Source organism: Dermochelys coriacea, chromosome 3, assembly GCF_009764565.3.
Source record: "Dermochelys coriacea isolate rDerCor1 chromosome 3, rDerCor1.pri.v4, whole genome shotgun sequence".
NCBI lineage: Eukaryota > Metazoa > Chordata > Testudines > Dermochelyidae > Dermochelys > Dermochelys coriacea.
In genome coordinates, this window is record NC_050070.1 from 133,147,791 (window position 1) to 133,167,228 (window position 19,438).

A 19,438-nucleotide genomic window follows, 5' to 3' on the forward strand; every position below is an offset into this window, starting at 1 on the left:
CTAACATGGCTGCTACTCTGAAACCTGTAGTATGAAAGGCCTTCTATAGGCTGATTTCCCCCCCCCCCGCCCCAAACCCTCTTTCTGTTCCCCTCTCGATCACATTGAACAGCACCACCATTTTCCCTGTTGCTCATATCCATGTTCTTGGCTTTATTTTTTGACTTTTCTTTGATCCAGGCTGCATCTAAATTTTGCTGCATCTTCCTACACATCATCTCCAGGAGTGAAATCCGGTCCTGCTGAAGTCAATGGCAAAACCTCCATGAACTTCACTGGGGCCAAGATTTCACCCCAAGATTCAATCTTTCCTCACTGCCCACACTACCAAAACTCTTGCCTAAGCCCATATTATCTTGTGCCTTGAATACAGGAGTCTCTCCTCTCTGGCCTCCCGGAAGTGTATCCAAAGTGCAGCTGCTAAGATAATTTTCCTGGCATGTTGCTGTGATTGTCACCCTGCTTTTTTAACTCTCTCCTTTGGCTCTTTATCTTCCAACATGTCAAGTACAAACTTCTCGTCTGCATTGTCAAAGTTCTTCACATTTTAGCCCCACCATGCCTATCTGCTCTATTACCTTACTGCAGTGGCTCTCAACCTTTCCAGACTACTGTACCCCTTTCAGGAGTCAGATTTGTCTTACATGCCCCAAGTTTCACCTCACTTAAAAACTACTTGCTTACAAAATCAGACATAAAAATACAAAAATGTCAGAATACTGACTGAAAAATTGCTTACTTTCTCATTTTTACAATTATAAAATAAATCGGAATATAAATATTATATTTACATTTCAATGTATAATATATAGAGCAGTATAAACAAATCCTTGTATGAAATTTTAGTTTGTTCTGACTTTGGTAGTGCTTTTTATTTAGCCTGTTAGAATACTAGGCAAATATCTAGATGAGTTGACATACTCCCGGAAGATCTCCGCGTACCTACAGGGAGAACAACTGCCTTACACTCTACCAGCCATGCCAGCCTCAATTGCCTGCTTATGGGCACTTACCACATACTTTCCCCAATTCAGCCCCTTACAAAGGAGGACGAAACTCCCAGTCCAAATCTGTCAAGCTACCAAGTGATCTTCCTTCAAGTTCCTCCTTAAATCTCACCTTAAATCTTCGGTAATGCATACAGAAAACTGCAATCTGGTAAGTACTAAGCAGGTAGTGAGTTGTGTTTACTACAGTTCACTGCAAATTATATACACAGCTAGTCTATGCTAAAACAACATATGTCATAAATATAAAGGGGAAGGGTAACCACTTTTCTGTATACAGTGCTGTAAAATCCCTCCTGGCCAGAGGCAAAACCCTTTCACCTGTAAAGGGTTAAGAAGCTAAGGTAACCCCGCTGGTACCTGACCCAAAATGACCAATGAGAGGACAAGATACTTTCAAATCTGGAGTGGGGGGAACAAAGGGTTAGTCTGTCTGGGTGATGCTTTTGCCGGGAACAGATCAGGAATGCAGCCTTACAACACCTGTTAAGTTAGTAAGTAATCTCGCTAAAAATGCATTAAATTTCCTTTTGTTTAATGGGTGGTAAAATAAGCTGTGCTGGATGGAATGTATATTTTGTTTTTGTGTCTTTTTGTAATTTAAGGTTTTGCCTAGAGGGATTCTCTATGTTTTAAATCTGATTACTCTGTAAGGTATTTACCATCCTGATTTTACAGAGGTAATTCTTTTACCTTTTCTTTAATTAAAATTCTTCTTTTAAGAACCTGATTGATTTTTCATTGTTCTTAAGATCCAAGGGCTTGGGTCTGTGTTCACCTGTACAAATTGGTGAGGATTATTATCAAGCTTTCCCCAGGAAAGGGGGTGTAGGGCTTGGGGGGATATTTTGGGGGAAGACGTCTCCAAGTGGGCTCTTTCTCTGTTCTTTGTTTAAAATGATTGGTGGTGGCAGCAATACGGTTCAAGGACAAGGCAAAGTTTGTACCTTGGGGAAGTTTTTAACCTAAGATGGTAAGAATAAGCTTAGGGGGTCTTTCATGTAGGTCCTCACATCTGTACCCTAAAGTTCAGAGTGGGAAAGGAACCTTGACAGCATAGTATTTGTTAGCCCATCTTTTCTCTTCCTGCTTGCCCCACTTACTTGTTTGTTTTATCTATCTGTTATATCTTGCTTTTTTAAATGGTAAGCTCTTTGGGGCAGGGTCTATGACTTATATCCCATACGTTGCTGGAAAACAAAGCCCCCACCTGGTGGTACCACAATATAAATGATTAATATTAAAAGATCCTCTTCATAGGTATGAATTTCACCCTACGTACAGGATGTAAGGAATGAATCAATTAATTGCTGTGATATATCTTGATTTTAGTAAGGCTTTTGACAGAGTCATGCATGACATTCTCATAAACTAGGAAAATGTGGTCTAGATGAAATTACTACAAGGTGGATGCAAAACTGGTTGAACAACTCGTGATGTGGCGCAACTCAACATTGGGGCACCCCCTCCTGGCTGTCCTGTGGTTCAACTCTGCAAGCCAATGCTCCCTCTGCCGGTGGTGTCTCACCACCGTCACTCCCAGGACCGCAGCATCCTCTTCATGAAACAGCGTCCAGCTGTGCCACACTCTGTGCTCCCCCTTCCGGGGGACCTGCAGTCATCTGTCCAGCCACTTCCCTCAGTGGCAACTGCAGCTCAATGTATAGCCAATTCCTCAGTGGCAAGGGGTGGAGGGGAATGGACCCAGGCCCACCCACTACTTTGGTTGATGGCCCAGGGACCCTGTAGATGGCCACCCTACTGCATCCCCTCCAGCTCCTCAGCAGATCTCCCTGACCTACTTCCCTATGGCCTCAGCACCTTCTGTGCCTTTGCCTCAGGGCCTCTGCCTGCAGATCCCTGCAGCCCACCAGGAGCTGCCTTTTGCTCCCTCGGTCTCTGCCTGCAGCACTGCTCTGTCCAGGGTGCTTGCTTCCTTCAGCCTACAAGGCAGCCAGTCTTCCTCCCTCTTCACGCTCTAGGGAGTGACTTTAGGTGCTTTGTCCTGCAGCTCTTCTTATATGGGCCTGCTGGGCTGTGATGGCTGCTCCTCTCAGCGCTTCTCTGATTGGCTGCCTCCTGCGCAGCTTCCCATGGGCTCTATTAACCCCTTGGAGCCCAATGTGGGGCAGGCTCCCCCTTAAGACCGACTTCCCTGGTGGGGGAGGTTACCTCCCCTGCTTCCCCTGCAGGTGTGCTCCCAGGGTGTCCATCTCCTGTCTGTGGTTCTCCATTAGGAGGAGCAACTTGTCAATCTCCTCCCTGGTGTCCCTAAATTTCTCTGTGTGCGCCTCTGCGCTGTCTTGTGCAAGGCCAGCTCGGTGGCTTTCAGCCGCTCCCGTAGCCCTGGCTCTTGCTGTGCTGGCTCTCCCAGTACCCCTTCTCCCAGGGTCTGAGTTCCCAGCTCCCTTCAGTTGGTCTCTGTATAAGTCCCCACATCCTTCAGCTGGATGTCTAAGGGACTTATCCTTCTCTTCCGTTTCTCCTTTCTTTCCTGCCTGGCCCCTTGTTGCTTCTCCACCATCTTGGTGCACTCCCTCTGGGTATCTGGCACCTCCTTCTGTTCCTTTCTATCTCCTTTTCCCTTCTGCTGGCTTGGGTCCCCTTTCTCATCCCCAATCGGGATGCTGCCCTTCCCTGGGCTCCTGTTCTGTCTGTGAGGGCACTGCCTCTTCACATGCCCTGATTTTCCACAGGTGAAACAAGCATCCCCCCTTTCTTTTTCTCTTCACAGGTCAGGGACCTTAGGGTTTCCCTGCTCTCTTTCCCTTGGGGATAGGCTTCTCCTCTTCCCGATAGGGACACACTCTATTCAAGTGTCCCCTCTACCCACAGACATAACACTGCCCTTCTTGGCCTTCTGGCCTGACCTTGGACCTGTCTTCTTGCCCCAGGCTCTCTGGCCCCTGATCACTTCCTGGAGGGTCTTGAGCAGATAACACTGCTCTTCTGCTAGTTGCCTCAGGCATTCCTGCAAGTATCTCTGTGCCTCCCACTGTTGCTGCTGGTTCTCCAGGATCTGCCTCACCAGGGCCTGAATCCCTCTTGGTTACTCTTCAATCCCCTTCATTGGAAGCGGCAACTCTGAGGTCCAGCCTGGGAAGGTAGACCTGCCTTCTGCCAAAAAGACCTCCATGAATGGCAGCTCCATAGTTCCTTTACCCCCCAAGTATCCTTTAAATAGTCTTTCAAACTCCCCTTCTAACAGGGGCAACTGTCAAACAGTCTCTGAGTCTCTCACTCAGTCCCCTTCCCTCAGGAGCAACTGAATGCCTACATTCTCCACCACATGTGATGTGGTGTGACTCACCACTGCGGCGCCCCCTGCTGGCTGTCCTGAAGATCGCCTCTACTAGCCGGTGTGCCCTCTTCTAGGGACCCATGTCACTCCCAGGATTGTGGCATCCCCTTCATGACCCAGCCCTCTGGCTGTGCCGCACTCTATGCTTCCCCCCCCCCCCCCCCCCCCCCCGTGATTTTTAAGAACAAGGTAGATATGTCATGAATGGTCTAGGTATACTTGGTCCTGCCTCAGCATGGGGGATGGACTCGATGATCCTTTGGGGTCTCTTAAAGCCCTGCATTTTTATGATTCTGTGATTTCCCACAAAAGAGAAGATGTGGGAATCTTGGGCTGAAATCAATACTTTCCAGTAATAACTAAATGGAATAATGCAAATTCATATTTCCTTCTTGTTATTTGAAGAGCAAAAATCAAATTTTCATGCAGCTCTTGGTCCGCACACTATATGCACCATGGCTTTGTGCCTCACTTAGTCAGTTTCACCACAGGCTGTGTTGGAGGAAAGTACAGCTAGACAGACTCAAGGAGACAGAAAAATTACCTGGAAAATTGGTCTTTTAGCCATCGTGTGTGTTCACTCATCAAAAATACTCAATAGCGGGGATTTTGCCTTAATAAAGAGTGCAGTGTCAGGCTTAACATTCCTGCAAATGCTGGTGTTAATAGAAACTTAATTTTTTCCTGAACCTTTCAACTGTGGTATTCATTTCTTTTTCTATCGGAGAAATAGTCTGTTAAAACAAATTTCTTAATACCCCACTGTAAGGAGCTGCTGTTTAGTGAGAACAGACCTGAGAGGTCAGTGGGAGCAGAATCATGCTTTATATTACGATTACAAAAGCATATGGATGTGAAAGAGGTTCTATGCATAATGTACCCTTCTGAATAAAATATGCTGAAAATGCATATCAGCCATGATGTTGGTTTAATGTCTTGGTTTGTATATGGGGGACGCATATTAGTTAAATAAAATTTATGTATTCAGCTCCGATTTCTGTCTTTCGCACCATTTTCACTTTCCTTTTGCAGGTGACCTTGAAAATTAATCTCTTCTAAAATATTTCTGTAATTGTAAGCATGGATATCTGTTGAGAAGTTTCATTAATTTGACTGTTCTGCTGTTTCTACAGGGCTTCAGGAATATGTAGAGGCAGTGTCTTTCCAATATTTCATCAAAACACGATCATTAATTAGTGTTAAGGAGATCAACAAACAGCTAATGTTTACAATGGAAGACCAAGAAGAAGAAACAAACACAGTAAGAATTGTTTTGTTCACATGTGATGAGCTAGATTTAGTCACTTTTATTTTCAAAGAAACCTTCTCATACTTAGTGATTCTAATATATTTATCACATATTTTAACAGCTTCTGATGATCATTCCAATTTTTTATTTATAGGAAGCAAGCTCTTCATAAATACATAGTTGTGATTTCCTTCGTAATACGACATGCTAGGGAAATGTATTGGTGCCATAATAAAAGTCAGTCAAACTGCAGAGGCCTTCAGCCTACAGCTGGTTAGAGATGGTTAGTGCTGACAACATAGTGGACTGATGAGGTTTTAAAGTTACAGAATACTGGCATCTGATCAAGTAAGTCCAGTTACTGGGTTTAGCATTTGGCCAAACCATGCTTTTCATGGATAGTAGAAAAAACCTAGATCTGTGGCATGTGCCTTTTATTCATGGACCAGGCTGAGCCATTTTCATTTGGAAAAAGGGGAAGTATATTAGCATACCATTCAATAATTCTGGAGGAACTTTTCTAAATTTTGTAATGCATATTGCCTATATGATTATATTCAATAGGCACTCAGATATCATATTGATAGGGATAGCATAAGAACCTAAATAGAAGAAGCAAATGAATGTAAGGGGTACAGTAACTTCAACTGATTCCGTCCCATTGCTCAGCAATGAGCTAATTTCAGGAGCCAACTGCAGAGAGTGATAAGAGGAAGGGTGTTGTCCTGTGTCACAGTTTTATCAACTTGCAATTTTTTCACTATAACCAGTTAATATTAAAATGCACGTTCTCTGTCCTAGCAAGGTCATGGATAACTCTCTTAGAATTAATCTTGAACTTCCCCCAGGGAACAGACTTGCTTTCCTTCCTTTCCTATGCCTAATACAGCATCTTCCATTTCTTGCCCTTCCTCGCTCCCCTGCCCATCCCTAAATAGAACATTTTGTATATGGCCAAAATACATCCTGGCCTTACATCTTTCTTACGCAGCCTTTGGATGAACATTCTGTTTTTAAAATTTGTATTCGGATGTAAAGTGGATCAATGTGTGTAATGCTTAATGTCACTTTAATTGCTGTTCTAATGAGACATTTGCAGTCTTTAAAGAGAAAAATCTCAAATGACACTGTATGAAGATGTATGTAGCTGTCCACATTGGATGGTCATACCGGTGGTCATCAGCATCAGTTATTTGAAAACCAGAGAAACAGCTGCAATTCCTCCCCTTAATTTTTGAAAAAAGAATAAAGTCTTAAGCACGCTATGATGTGATATTAGCATTGCTTCCAGAAAGTGACTGAACAGGTTTGTTCTGAGATGAAAGTTTGTTGGTCAAAGGAAATGATCATTACTAGACTATAAAAGCTAAACTCTGATGTCTACAGCCAGTTGTGAAACCACTTATAGTACTTATTTTTTTCTTCTGTAACATGGGTAACAGTGCACACATTTTTCCATGGGCTTGACTCGATTTAATTTTTGGATGAATGACCAGCTGCTGAGGTCATGAATGAAACGCCAGTAAATACATTCATATCTCTAAGGGCTGGTCTTCACTACGGAGAGATTGATGCTGCTGCAATCAATGCAGCAGGGGTCAATTTAGTGGGTCTAATAATTTCAGGTTGACCCCGGTACTCCAGCTCCCTGAGAAGATTAAGGTAAGTCGGCAGGAGAGCATCTCCCGTTGACGCAGTGCATTTATTCACGTAGCTGGAGTAGCATAACTTAGGTTGACTTACCCCCGTAGTGAAGACAAGCCCTAAGAATGGTCATAGAAATTAAACAGTATAACAGGTCGCTGCGTATATGTTGGACAAGAAAAGGTTTTATGGGATCCTGAAAATTAAGGAGTGTATTGTTGTGTAACTCCCCAGGAAGAGCTCCAGAGCAAAGTAATAGATATGTATTGTGTTACGAATATACTAGTGAAAATGGTCAGTGCCATTTAGAGGTGTCCCTTATGCCACTGCTATGAGCAATTGTAGAGAAACTGGAACCACTGTTAGCAGATCCAAAGTACTCTTGTAATGTCAACTGGACACAGAGATTTAGTGTTGCAGTCAGGTTGTTCAGAATTGAGAAATAAATAAATCCCTTCGCACTGGCACTGTAGGCATGCTACACTCTTCCTCTAGCTGCAGGAAGAGAAACCTCTGTCACCACCTGAGCCCTTGGCTCCCTCTGTGACTGTAGTGCCTGCCATTATGGATCCTGTTGTCCTTGCCTTCCATCTCCAATGTCTGTTTGTGTGAGAGAGAGAGAGAGAGAGAGAGAGAGTTTCAGAATGTCTCTCTGTGTTTCCCCCTCTTTTCAGCTCATCTTTCAAAAGCCGCAAAGGAAAAAAGTCTCAACCATTATGTTACTTTAGTTTCCAGATGAAAGTGTATTTCGCATTTTGTACATACCTCTGCCCAAAATTTTTGCTGAAATTTCATGGCGACAGTGATGCTTCAACAGCCCCAAATGCCAAAAATGTTTGAGAAATTTCCTGGAAAAATGTTTGCCACTTTAACACAACATTACTAAGTCCTAATTGTACTCAGAAGTCTGTGTGTTGTGTAAGGTGCAAGTATCTTCGTTGATAAATATTCTTTCTCCTGAAAGAAATGCTGTAAATGTAATATTTGGTGTCTTTAGACTGCTAGCCTTCTGAGTTGAACACTCAAGCAAGCAGCTGCATAACATTTCCAGGCAGCTGGAATTCAACTATAGGTATAGTATTAAGCAGATGTCTCTAGAGAAGAGCAAACATCTTGAAAACAGATGTTCAAGGGTTGCCTTCCCTGAGCAATTTGAAACCATGATGTCTTAACATTTTAATACATTTCAGAATGGTCAGGCTTCAAATACTACCGCTAACTGCAACAAGTGTTTTGTCCTGTTTGAACTGTTGACAAGGGAGACTGGGAATTCTACATGGAAGAGCACAGCACCAGTTCTGCTGCTGCAGATAACTCATGGAAAATCATTTTATTTAGAAGAAATTATGTAGTAAATCGTGCTTTTCATAGTTCTCTTCTTGTATTCCTTACTACTAAGGATATTTGCAAGAAAATCAGATCTTTATTTGAGTTCATCTGCTCCTGCTGAAGGCAGAACCCTCTGTGACCTACTCACGTTCACAACAAATTGTGATGTCATAAATACAGGATTAATGACCGCATGTGGAGAAAAAGTAGCAGCAGCAGATGAACTCTTAAGAACAAAAAAAATCAGTTTTTCATATACCATGGATGTCTTGGAGATACAGAATGTGGGAAGAGATGTACAGAAATTATATGATTTAGGAGCACAATCGTTTCTTGATAAAACAATATTTCAAGTACTCCATGAGGTATTGGTTACTTTTAATAAGATTGTAGAATAATGGATCTGGAGAAAATTCCAGAGCAACACATCAATTTATTCTTGCGTCCTGCTTTTCATAGTAACTATATTTTGAAATACTAGATTGTATTACAAAATGGTATGATTTATTTTTCCTAACCCTGGCTCTTACCTTGACTTCTGCACTAGCACTGGGCAGGTCAGTTAGGGCCAAATTTTTAAACCTGGCGGCCTGAGGTCTGTGCACAAAAATGTAAATGCAAGTAAACATATATGCAGAGACAAATTTGGTAACTATGTGTACAGATATATATGGTAGATATAGGGCCTGGATCTCTGTCTTCGGTGTTTACAAATGTTTGTTTATGCATTTGCCACTGTTTTCTCCTCTGTGAAGTGTAGAAGATACTTTTGTACCTTACAGGTGTATATAAGGGTTAATTAATTTCTAAAGTGCTTTTGAAGCCTAATCTGCTACTATACAGAAATGCTATGTAGTTTCATTTTACTGAATGTTTTTCAATTGTTGTTGGTCTACAGTTATGCCAGTTAAGACAATGTGTGTTTAAACTGATGCAAACCACCATTTCTTCATTTTTCAATATTCTGTGTTGTGTTTTGTCCTCAGCCCTCCTCCAATCCATACGATAAGCAGCTGTGCACTTGGAGCCTGAAGGTAACACCTGTCGATTACCTGCTGGGTGTGGCTGATCTAACAGGAGAGTTGATGCGGATGTGTATTAACAGTGTTGGAAATGGTGATATAGACACCCCTTTTGAACTGAGCCAGTTTTTACGTCAGATTTATGATGGTTTTTCCTATATTGGCAACACTGGACCCTATGAAGTGTCTAAGAAACTATATACCTTGAAGCAGTCTCTAGCCAAAGTAGAGAACGCCTGCTATACATTAAAAGTGAGGGGTTCTGAAATCCCAAAGCACATGCTGGCTGATGTGTTCTCCACCAAAGCAGAAATGATTGACCGAGAAGAGGGTCTTTCCTAAAACAGTGAGACAATCATGGCCCTGGGATGTACAGTTGGAAGCTTGTTAATATTTTGGGTTTGATTTCAGTAGACCCTCGTCATGACTTTTATGTAGTGGTGTTTTTAGTTTTACTTAGCAGAGCAAGATTATTTGCAAAGGTAACTTGTAACCAAAAAAAAAACAAAAACCCCTTAACATAATGTGTAAGTGAACAAATATTTGAATCTCTCCTCTGTGGGCAATCTCCTGTTTTCCTCCCCTCTATGTGCTGTCATAATGGCTAAATATCAATGCTGCACTCAGTGTTGGTGTCTTACAGTGAAGTGGACTCACTTCAAACTGTCTGGGCCACTGCATCAGTTTTCAGTGATCACATGATGCTCAGAGCAGGTTGTGAATAATTTACGTTTGTGATTCTGCATTACCCGCAGATTTCTCTTGGGCTCCACACCTTAGTGTAGCCTGTTTCTGTGTACCCCCATGATAGAAGGGGGGGGCAGGCAAAGCCTGGAGAAGCAGTAACCTCATGTTTTAATCAGAGCAGAACAAACCCAACCACCTAGCATCTAAACCTACCCTGGTCTTTGATCCAATAGATTATTGGGATCAGAATGTTTTTATAGGCCCATTTGAGCATACTTCTCTGATGCTGGATCTCCATTGTTTAATTCGTATCTGCTTAACTCAAATGTTTGTCTAAATGGAGCTGAAATTGAAGCAGAGCCAAAGGTACTGTGAATCTGTAGTTTGGCTGACTAATATTTAGGAACATGAAACTGAAATTAAGAGTTTTCTGCTCATTGATAAAACTCATAAAACCTGGTAAATATTACTGTATACTGGCCATTTCAGGGCTCAGGGCTTTATTTTAGGTCTGCCTTGTTGCTTTACTGTTTTGGCATCAGTTGGAAAATCCTTTAAAAGATTTGAATGCATTGTTTTAAATTTAAAGAATAAAAGCTTTAACTGATGCAGAATCTTAGTTTGCTGAGTAGACCTGTTCCTGGACAAGTGCAGAAACCTAGCCAAACAAGTTTATCATGGATAATTCAGCAGTAGGACAGACTTGTTGCTTGATCCTGGTTGCATGCTTGTCACCTAAGAGGATACAGGGTTAAAGACAGTGGGTAGAATTCTGCCCTCCACTATATTTGTGGAACCCCAAGGGACTCCAGTGGAGTTGAACTGGTGTTAGCGAAGAGAGAGTTTGGTCTAATGTGTTTAACTGAGATGTGACTTATTCCTTTGAAATGTGTTGCCTCGTGTGTCTTAATACTATTATGAAATAGAAATTGCAATAAAAATAAGGCAGACAGGCACATTCCTTGCATCTATTTGGCATTCTTGAGCTCATTGGCAGATAATCTGAATTCTCACTTGTGTCCAGAGTTGTGAAAGCCCCTTGAAAATGTATATTATGCCGAAGGGAAAGAGCAGATAAAATAATATGCTCTTTAAGAAAAAAAAAAAAGTACTCCAGGAAATAGGCCCCTCAAGCACAAATGAAAATACTGCATGTTTTTTATTTCCACTTCCATATGATGTAGTACTGCCAATATTTTTCCCGTTAGCATGGTGTGTCCTAGTTAACTTGGGTCATCTGATATATGACCAGAACAACAGTTACTTACAGTGTTTATCACAGGTTTTCCCATTGTTTCCATGTAAAGCAATATTTGGTGAGTTGAAAAAAGGAGTGTTTTTTCCAACTGTTTAATACCTTTTTAAGTGCTTTTTTTAAACAATAAAATAATTAAAAAGTTATTGTGACTGAATTATAGTTCTTTTACCTATCGGTCCTATTTGAGAATACTTGACTAGTAATAGTTGAGTGCATTCCATTCTTACAGTTCAGGACTTTATTCAAAGGTCTAACTCATTCCCCATACTTGTACCTCATGATTGGCATTCACAATACATGATCTCATCCTTATTTCTCCCCCCATTAATTTTATCCTGTTAATTAAAAAATAATAATGCAGCTATGACTGCACATGGGCCTTCCATGTGCATAATCAAATGTAGAGCACTTAAAGAAGTTGACACTCTGATGGCAAGACAAGTTTATTTCTGGGATGAATAGACAACAGTACCAAGTGGCTGTGCCTGTTGTACCTACAGCCTGATTTTTCATTTGTGCTGAACACCTGGAGCTTCAGTTGAAGCTGGTGAGAGTATGGTACTCCATCGTTTTGGTAGGATGGAACTTGCATCTCTCAGAAAACTTGCAGTAAGATGTACTTGTCTGAAGCAAAACCATGAAGAGAGAACTGCTAGAGGCAGCATGATATGTTAAACAGAAGTCTCTTCTGTCTGTTCTGGGCAGCTATCAGATAGGAATTAAAAATTCCATGGCTCTTTTTAAATGGATAATGAGATGAACCCGGCTGACTGGCAGGGTTTCCCTCTTTCAGTAAAACAGATTTTAAAGCCCAAGCTGCTGCATTTGCCATTGATGAGCACATAATGGCTACCATATTTCACAAAAAAGCCACTGCACTAGTACCATCTCTCATTGCTTTTAAAGCACTTTGGAAACCTTTGAATACAAAAGGAGCAATTCTTCTCTTTGCACAGTCTCTTAAGAACAGTTCCACATTCTGCCTAATATATATTGGGTTTAACAGTTTTGAGATTGGAATAAACTTTCAACATGGCTACAGAAGATATTTAATTTTTGTAAATGACGTCAGGCATGATTTTTAAGCCTCCTAGGGGCTCTCCTGTCCAGCAAATCAAATCCATGAGTAATCATTAGTAGGAACAAAGTGTGTGTGCTATATTAAAGCACCATGACAGACGGGAAATAGCTAATGGCTTGCAAACCTCTTGCTCAAGGAAATATCCCCCCACCCCCCAACAATTAGACTGTAGTTGTTTGAAAAGTGACATCATTTAAAAACAAAACAAGCTGCTAAACAAGCAATGGCATTTTTCCCATTTCTTATCACATTACTCTGTGGAGCCATTGATATGCTTGGTATTGAGCCAGAACAAGGTGACGTCATAGCAGATGTTTCATGAAAGCTGTCTTGCGTGCTAAAATCATCTGCCTTTTAAAAATTCTCTTTCTCAGAGAAGTGAATTTTCTTTTTGGGTTCACATTTGTACAGAAACCACTCAGTTGCAATGGGGAAAAGAAACCCATCAATATTTTAGCTTTCCTTAACTGCCAGTGAAGCTATGTAAGAGAACAGCTCCCTGTTGACAGAACATGTAATATTATTTCGACTTGCTGTCTTGGTTATTTTGGTTTTCCACAAGGTTTATCATAATCACACACATGCATTTTAAACTTGATATCTATACAGTACCCAAAATGTATATAGTGCTTTATGGAATATAGAGCTGATGTGGCCTTTGCCCCAAGGAGTTTACAATCCAAGATTAGACCAAACAGAGCAAGGAAGATGGTAAGTAGAAGGGAGGAGATGGAGAGGAAGGGAAGATGAGGTTTATATCAAAAGAAAGTAGTTGCTTAGTTTAGTGCTTGCCTGATTCTGAAAAGAAGCTTTAAAGTTTTTCAGCATGAAAAGAATTACAGTAATTGTTCTGTTGCTGGGATGGAGAAGGGAGTCACAAAAGGGGAGAATGAGATGGTGTTTGTGGGAGGAAAGTGAAGTGGAGTGTAAAGGAAGATGAAGGCAGAAGGACTGTGGGGGAGGGTAGCCAAGGATGAAGATATCAGGGTGAGGTGCAAAATAAGCTAGATACGTCTGGTGACGTGAGGTGAGACCATGGGAGGGTTGTGTGGGTTAGGAGAGACTTGCAGAAAATTAGACAAATCATTTGAAACCTGATGACTTTGATAGGAAACAGATTTTTAAGCGGTTCAATTGAAAAAAGGTGCTGCAAAAAAGGAAAAGGGTGATTCTCCCCCTCACCCCCCGTCCTTATGCCTAAAGTTAGGCATCTAAATGAAGAGAGCCTGGTTTCACAAGTGCTGGCATCCTACTGGAGTCAATAGGAATTGCACATATGGAGCAGCAGCGCTTGCAAGATTATGCCTCTGCCAAAAATTAACAAAACTTACTTTTTTGTTTTTATATTCACACAGCCTGGGGGGGGGGAATGATCCCAATTCACAATTTTTAATAAGTACAAAGAGAACATTTTACGTCCACCTGTATTTTGGCAGCCACAATCTTTGTTGTGAATCACAAGCCTTTGTAAGCTTGTTACATACCAAAATTAATATGGTTATCACTGCTGCTGTTTCTTTCTTGTTTTCCCCTTTCCATTTGGTTCCCTCATTCTTTTTCTGACTCTTCCCCTTCCTTAACTTGTTTGTTTCTCAGACTCTGGCCAGCAGGTTGGAAGGAGCTGCATCATCCTCCTGAGCCATGGGCTACGATGGTCCCATGAGTTAATCATTTCCGTCCTAGCTGACGTCCTTGGTGAAACATCTCACTGCAGGAGCATGTCTCTTCCAGCTGCCAGAAGCAGAGATCTGTTAGGCTCTGAATGCAGGTTGGTTTTGCTCATGACTCCGTTTTGAGAAATGCTGCTGAAACTGGTGGGTCTGGGTGGGCGTCTGTTTAGTTCAATGTGCCTGTCTGCATACATCCTATTACAACCATTGTACTATGTGACAGTGGCTGTTTGGATGGGCTGATAGGGCTTCTGCAGACAAGTAGCCCTTGGTTATTTTTAGGTTTGTAATCTTCACAAGCCAAAGTAAAGTTTGGCAAGCAGGGAACATGTTTCTAGTTTAGTAGAGAGTTCATTCAAGATCACCATTTTCCACCAGTTTAGCCTCTCTTTACCCCACTTAACATCACTTTTAAAGGCTTGTTTGCAAAACCTAGCAGAGGAGTGTTTGCCTACAACTTCTTCTTCAGCCAGTCAATGCCTCCCTGAGTACTGGCCAGTACTGATGTCATGTGTCTTCTCCCAGCTCCTCCCATAGGCCAGCAGGCTGACACTTTGGTACTATTGTGCCTTACCTCTGCTGTCTGCGATCTGAACTCTGAGCCCCTGCTATTAGATTTCTAAAACCAGCTTCTAATATATTTTTACTGTAATTACCTTCCAGGGTTTCCCTTTTATAATCACACTCGCCCTTCATTATTTAAATAAACTGGTTTCTGACACGTAGGATCTGCCCTTCATTGCCAAAAAAGATCAGACAGCTCATTAAGCCCAGTGTCCTGTGTTGCCCCCCTTGGCCTTGCTTAGCTTATGATAGGGCTGGGGAAACATTTTGTCCCGAGGGCCACATCGGGGAATAAAAATTGTATGACGGGCCATGAATGCTTACAAAATTGGGATTGGGGTGCAGGCTCTGGGGTGGGGCTGTGGATGAGGAGTTTGGGGTGTAGGAGGGTGCTCTGGGCTGGGACTGAGGGGTTCAGTGGGCGAGCGGGGCATCAGGGCTGGGGTGGGGTTGGGGCGTGGGGAGAGGCTCAGGGGGTGCAGGCTCCTGGAAGCAGTGGCATATCCTTTCTCTGGCTCCTATGCGGAGACGCGGCCAGGTGGCTCTGCACACTGCCCAGTCCGCAGGCACTGCCCCTGCAGCTCCCATTGGAGTGTGTAGGAGCCAGAGCGAGGTCATGCCGTGGCTTCCGGGAGCCGTGTGGTGCAGCCCCCAACCTTGCTTGTTGGCTGGAGCACTGGAGCAGGGCTAAGCCATGTGGTGCGGCTTGCGGGCTGGGTTAAAACGGCCCACGGGCTGGATCCAGCCCACGGGCTGTAGTTTGCCCACCCTTGGCTAATGACATATGCTCAAGGGCTCAAGCACCCACCGAAAAAATATCAGCCAATCACCTGTTTGGTGACTTAGGGAGGCACTTAAGGGAAGGCAGAAAGCAGTGAGTGACGGGCAGGAGCCTCGGGGGAGAGGGCAGAGCAAGGTTGGAAAGAGGTAGAGTGAGGGGAGGGCCTTGGGGAAGGGGCAGAGTGGGGGTGGAGCACCCCCAGGGAAAAATAAAAAGCAGCGCCTATGGCTTATGATATCTGGTTGGACCATGCTCCCATTTGTTCGCTTGTCCCACAGCTCTTTGCTTTTCTTGCCACTCTTCCCTGTAGGCATGATACTCCCTCCTATTGCACAAGGCCACTAACTTTTCCATGTAATCCTTCCTCTAGACCCACTTCTACCAAGATGCCAGAGGACATTACCAACAGAAATCAAGCTGGGGATAGTTAATAATTTTTAAAACCAAACTAAACCCCTTTGATTGTATGTTGTATCTCATTCAATATTTGTTATATCTATTCAATTATTTAATTAGTGACTTAGATGACGGAATGGTGAATACACTATAAAATCTGTGGATAACTCCAAGCTGGGAGGGGTTGCTAGCACTTTGGAGGACAGGATTAGAATTCAGTGTGATCTTGAGAAATTGGAGAATTGGACTGAAATCAACACGATGAAATTAAATGAAGACGACTGCAAAGTACTACGCTCAGAAAAGAAAAATCAAAGCACAACTACAAAATGGGGAATAACTGGCTAGGAAGGTAGTATTGCAGAAAAGACTCTGGGGGTTATAATGGATCACAAATTGAACAGGAGCCAACAACGTGATGCAGTTATGAGAAAGGGAAATATTCTGGGGTGTATTATGTGTTGTATGTAAGAACTGAGAGGTAATTGTCCCAATCTACTCAGCACTGGTGGGGCCTCCACTGGTGCATTGTATCCAGTTTTGAGCACAACACTTTAAGAAATATATGGACACATGGGAGAGAGTCCAGAGGAGAGTAACAAAAATGATAAAAGGTTTCGAAAACCTGACTTAGAAGGAAAGGTTAAAAGAACTGGATATGTTTAGAGAAGAAAAGGATGAGAGGGGACAAAGCACCCTTCAAATATGTCAAAAGTTGTTATAAAGAGGATGGTGATCAGTTGTTCTCTATGTCCACAAGGACAGGACAAGAAGTAATGGGGCTTAATTTGCAGCAAGGAAGATTTAGGTTAAATATTAGGAAGTTTTCCAATTCATAGAGATAGTTAGGCACTGGAATAGGTTACATAGGGAGGTTGGGGAGGTCATCGGTCTATCACTGAAGGTTTTTAAGAACAGGTGTAGGTATACTTAGGCTATGTCTACACTATGCCCCTTACAGGGGCACAGCTGTGCCACTACAGCCATGCCGCTGTAAGGTACGTAGTGTAGCCGATTTTTGTTGCCGGGAGAGAGCTCTCCTGCCAACAAAATAAAAATACTCCCAATGAGGGGCGGTAGCTTTCTTGTGGGGAGAGAATTTCCTGCCGAGAAAGCGCTGTCCAAACCAGCGCTTTTCATTGGTAAAACTTTTGTTGGTCAGGGTGTGGTTTTTTTCACAGCCCTGACCAACAAAAGTTTTATCAACGAAAGTGCAGTGTAGACATAGCCTCAATCCTGTCCCAGCATGGGGGATGGATTAGATAGCCTCTTGAGGGCCCTCCCAGCCCTACATTTTATGATTCTGAAAATTGGACTAACTGTGGTGTCAGCTCAAAGTACTGGACATCAGTTTACTAATTGTGCTGGGGATGCAAAGAGCTGGAGGATGTTTCACTTCTATTATTCTGTTTTTATAATGATCTGCATTACAGCAGTGCCTTTAAGCCCCAACCAGTGTGCTAGGTGCTCTATAGACACATAGGGAGAGACAATTCCTGCTCCAAAGAGTTTGTAGTCTAAATATACAAGACAGACAAAAGAATAGAAGGGGAAAGAGAGGCATAGATAGATGAAGTGACTTGTCCAAGGTCCCACAGCAGGCCAATGGTAGGGGCAGGTCTCCCAACACTAGACCGCACTGCCTCTAATCTTAAAATCCTTTGTACACACACGCCACCAGTATGTACACAGGAACCAGCTCAGATCCTTTTGTCGATATATCTAAATGTAAATAGTATTTGTATGCACCTTTTACCTAAAATATTAACAAGCAAAATTCAAAAGGTAGGTATAATACTGTTCATTTAAAATATTTACAGAGAAATTCAAATCCGCTTTAAAAAGTGATACTTGTATCCACTTTCTTTTGCACTACATATTTTCCCAGCCTGTCTTCCCTGTTTTAATGTGTCTGAATTTGTGCTGAAATAAGTACAGCGAAAATAATCAGAGATATACATCACCTGCTCACTTTAACAGTAAAGTGAACCTATATGAAATCTCTCCTGTGAATCCTGCCAAATGGATAACAGCAGAACACATTTCACTCATAACATGTAGCATGAGCAGTCAGACAAGTCAATGCTACCATCTTGTGGTGTGAAATATTTTCTCTTTTTTTTCCCCGTGCTTTCTCTTCCTTAAGAATTCCAATTCTGCTTCTGCCCCTTGTGGCTATAACTTTATACACTTGTTGTCTATCATGTTTCTCCATATATGTGCAGCAAAAGATGAGCTTGAATGTGAACTGAAAGAATGATTATTTTAGGAACTGGGACTCCAGCATCTCATGTATAATAAATGTTGCTTAATGGGTGTGGAGTTTAATAAAGGAGTTGCTGAGTAAGTTAGACCCCATTTATTGTTGTTTATATCTATAAAAATAGCTCCTCGATCCCCCAACTGGGGATGAAGGTCCGATTGTGCTCAGCATGGTACATACACAGAGTAAGAATTTTCAAATATGCCAGAGTTACGTAGGAGAACAAGCCACTCAGGAACACAAGGCTCTGTGTCTGAGAACTTTCAATTTATATTTACAACAACATAACAGGTGCTATTTAATTACCTTAAAAATTTTGGGGTATAATTTGGGTGAAAGACATACAAAATTTGCATTGTTTTGGAAGAGAGGCCTTTGTTAGTTGTGCTGTGAGAGCTACTATTGTGGCTGTAGCATTAAAGAAGGGAGGAGGGAGTAAAGGATGAATGTTGATGATAAATTAGCTAAAAATGTTTAAATTCAGTCTAACAGATTCTGTACTCTGCAGGTATTGGTCAAAAAAGCTGCAGAACATCTGGCAGTAAGCATTTAGAAATGAGTGTTGTTTTAGCTGTTGATGCTCTATACCATTGTGTCCAGGCCATTTTTGGTAAAACAAGGTGATACAGCTCTGTAAATTATGTATAGAGAAAATATTTTACATGTTATTCTGCTACCTGCTGTCCAATAAAAGACAATGTCCATGAAGAGCTTAATTTTTAGGATTTAACCTTGAAAACACTTAAGTGAGCAGTCTTTGCTTGCATGATGCCATTTGAAGTCACTGCTTTCATACATAAGGATTACGTGTACTAATAAGTGTTTGCAGAATTGAACCCTAAATTACCTTCATTTACATTATGAGCATGTTACCTGTGCAAGAAGAGTTTGAGCCTTTTTGGATGTTGAGCTTTAGGTACAAAATCAAAGGCCTTTGTGTACCTGTGTTTAAATCAAGTGGGGGGAGAACCTTAGAGATACTGTGGTGATGGGTGCTACAGGCAATCCTAAGATTGAACCTATATGTAACTTACAAATCACAAGACTTCACATCTACATATAACATGAAAATGCTGGAAATATCACTGGGAAGATGAAAAGGAGTACTTGTGGCATCTTAGAGACTAACAAATTTATTAGAGCATAAGCTTTCGTGAGCTACAGCTCACTTCATCGGATGCATTTG

The 19,438-nt window shown here is 42.1% G+C and overlaps 1 protein-coding gene across 7 annotated transcripts in view; it reads left to right on the top strand.

Annotated features, from left to right (window-relative positions):
• The window catches only part of TSNAX (translin associated factor X), a 50,014-nt gene extending 30,884 nt beyond the window's left edge, over positions 1-19,130 (top strand). For 2 of the 7 annotated variants that reach the window (XM_038395353.2, XM_043511357.1), the window contains 2 exons: positions 5,442-5,569; positions 9,517-10,046. In XM_038395353.2, coding sequence (XP_038251281.1) covers positions 5,442-5,569; positions 9,517-9,894 — 506 coding nt within the window. In that variant the 3' untranslated portion in view covers positions 9,895-10,046. Of the gene's footprint in view, positions 1-5,441; positions 5,570-9,516; positions 10,047-14,174; positions 14,347-15,903 lie in introns of those variants that run through there. The other 5 variants (XR_006280102.1, XR_006280101.1, XR_006280100.1 and 2 more) reach the window with 5 other exon arrangements.
• Positions 19,131-19,438: the final 308 nt, after the last annotated feature.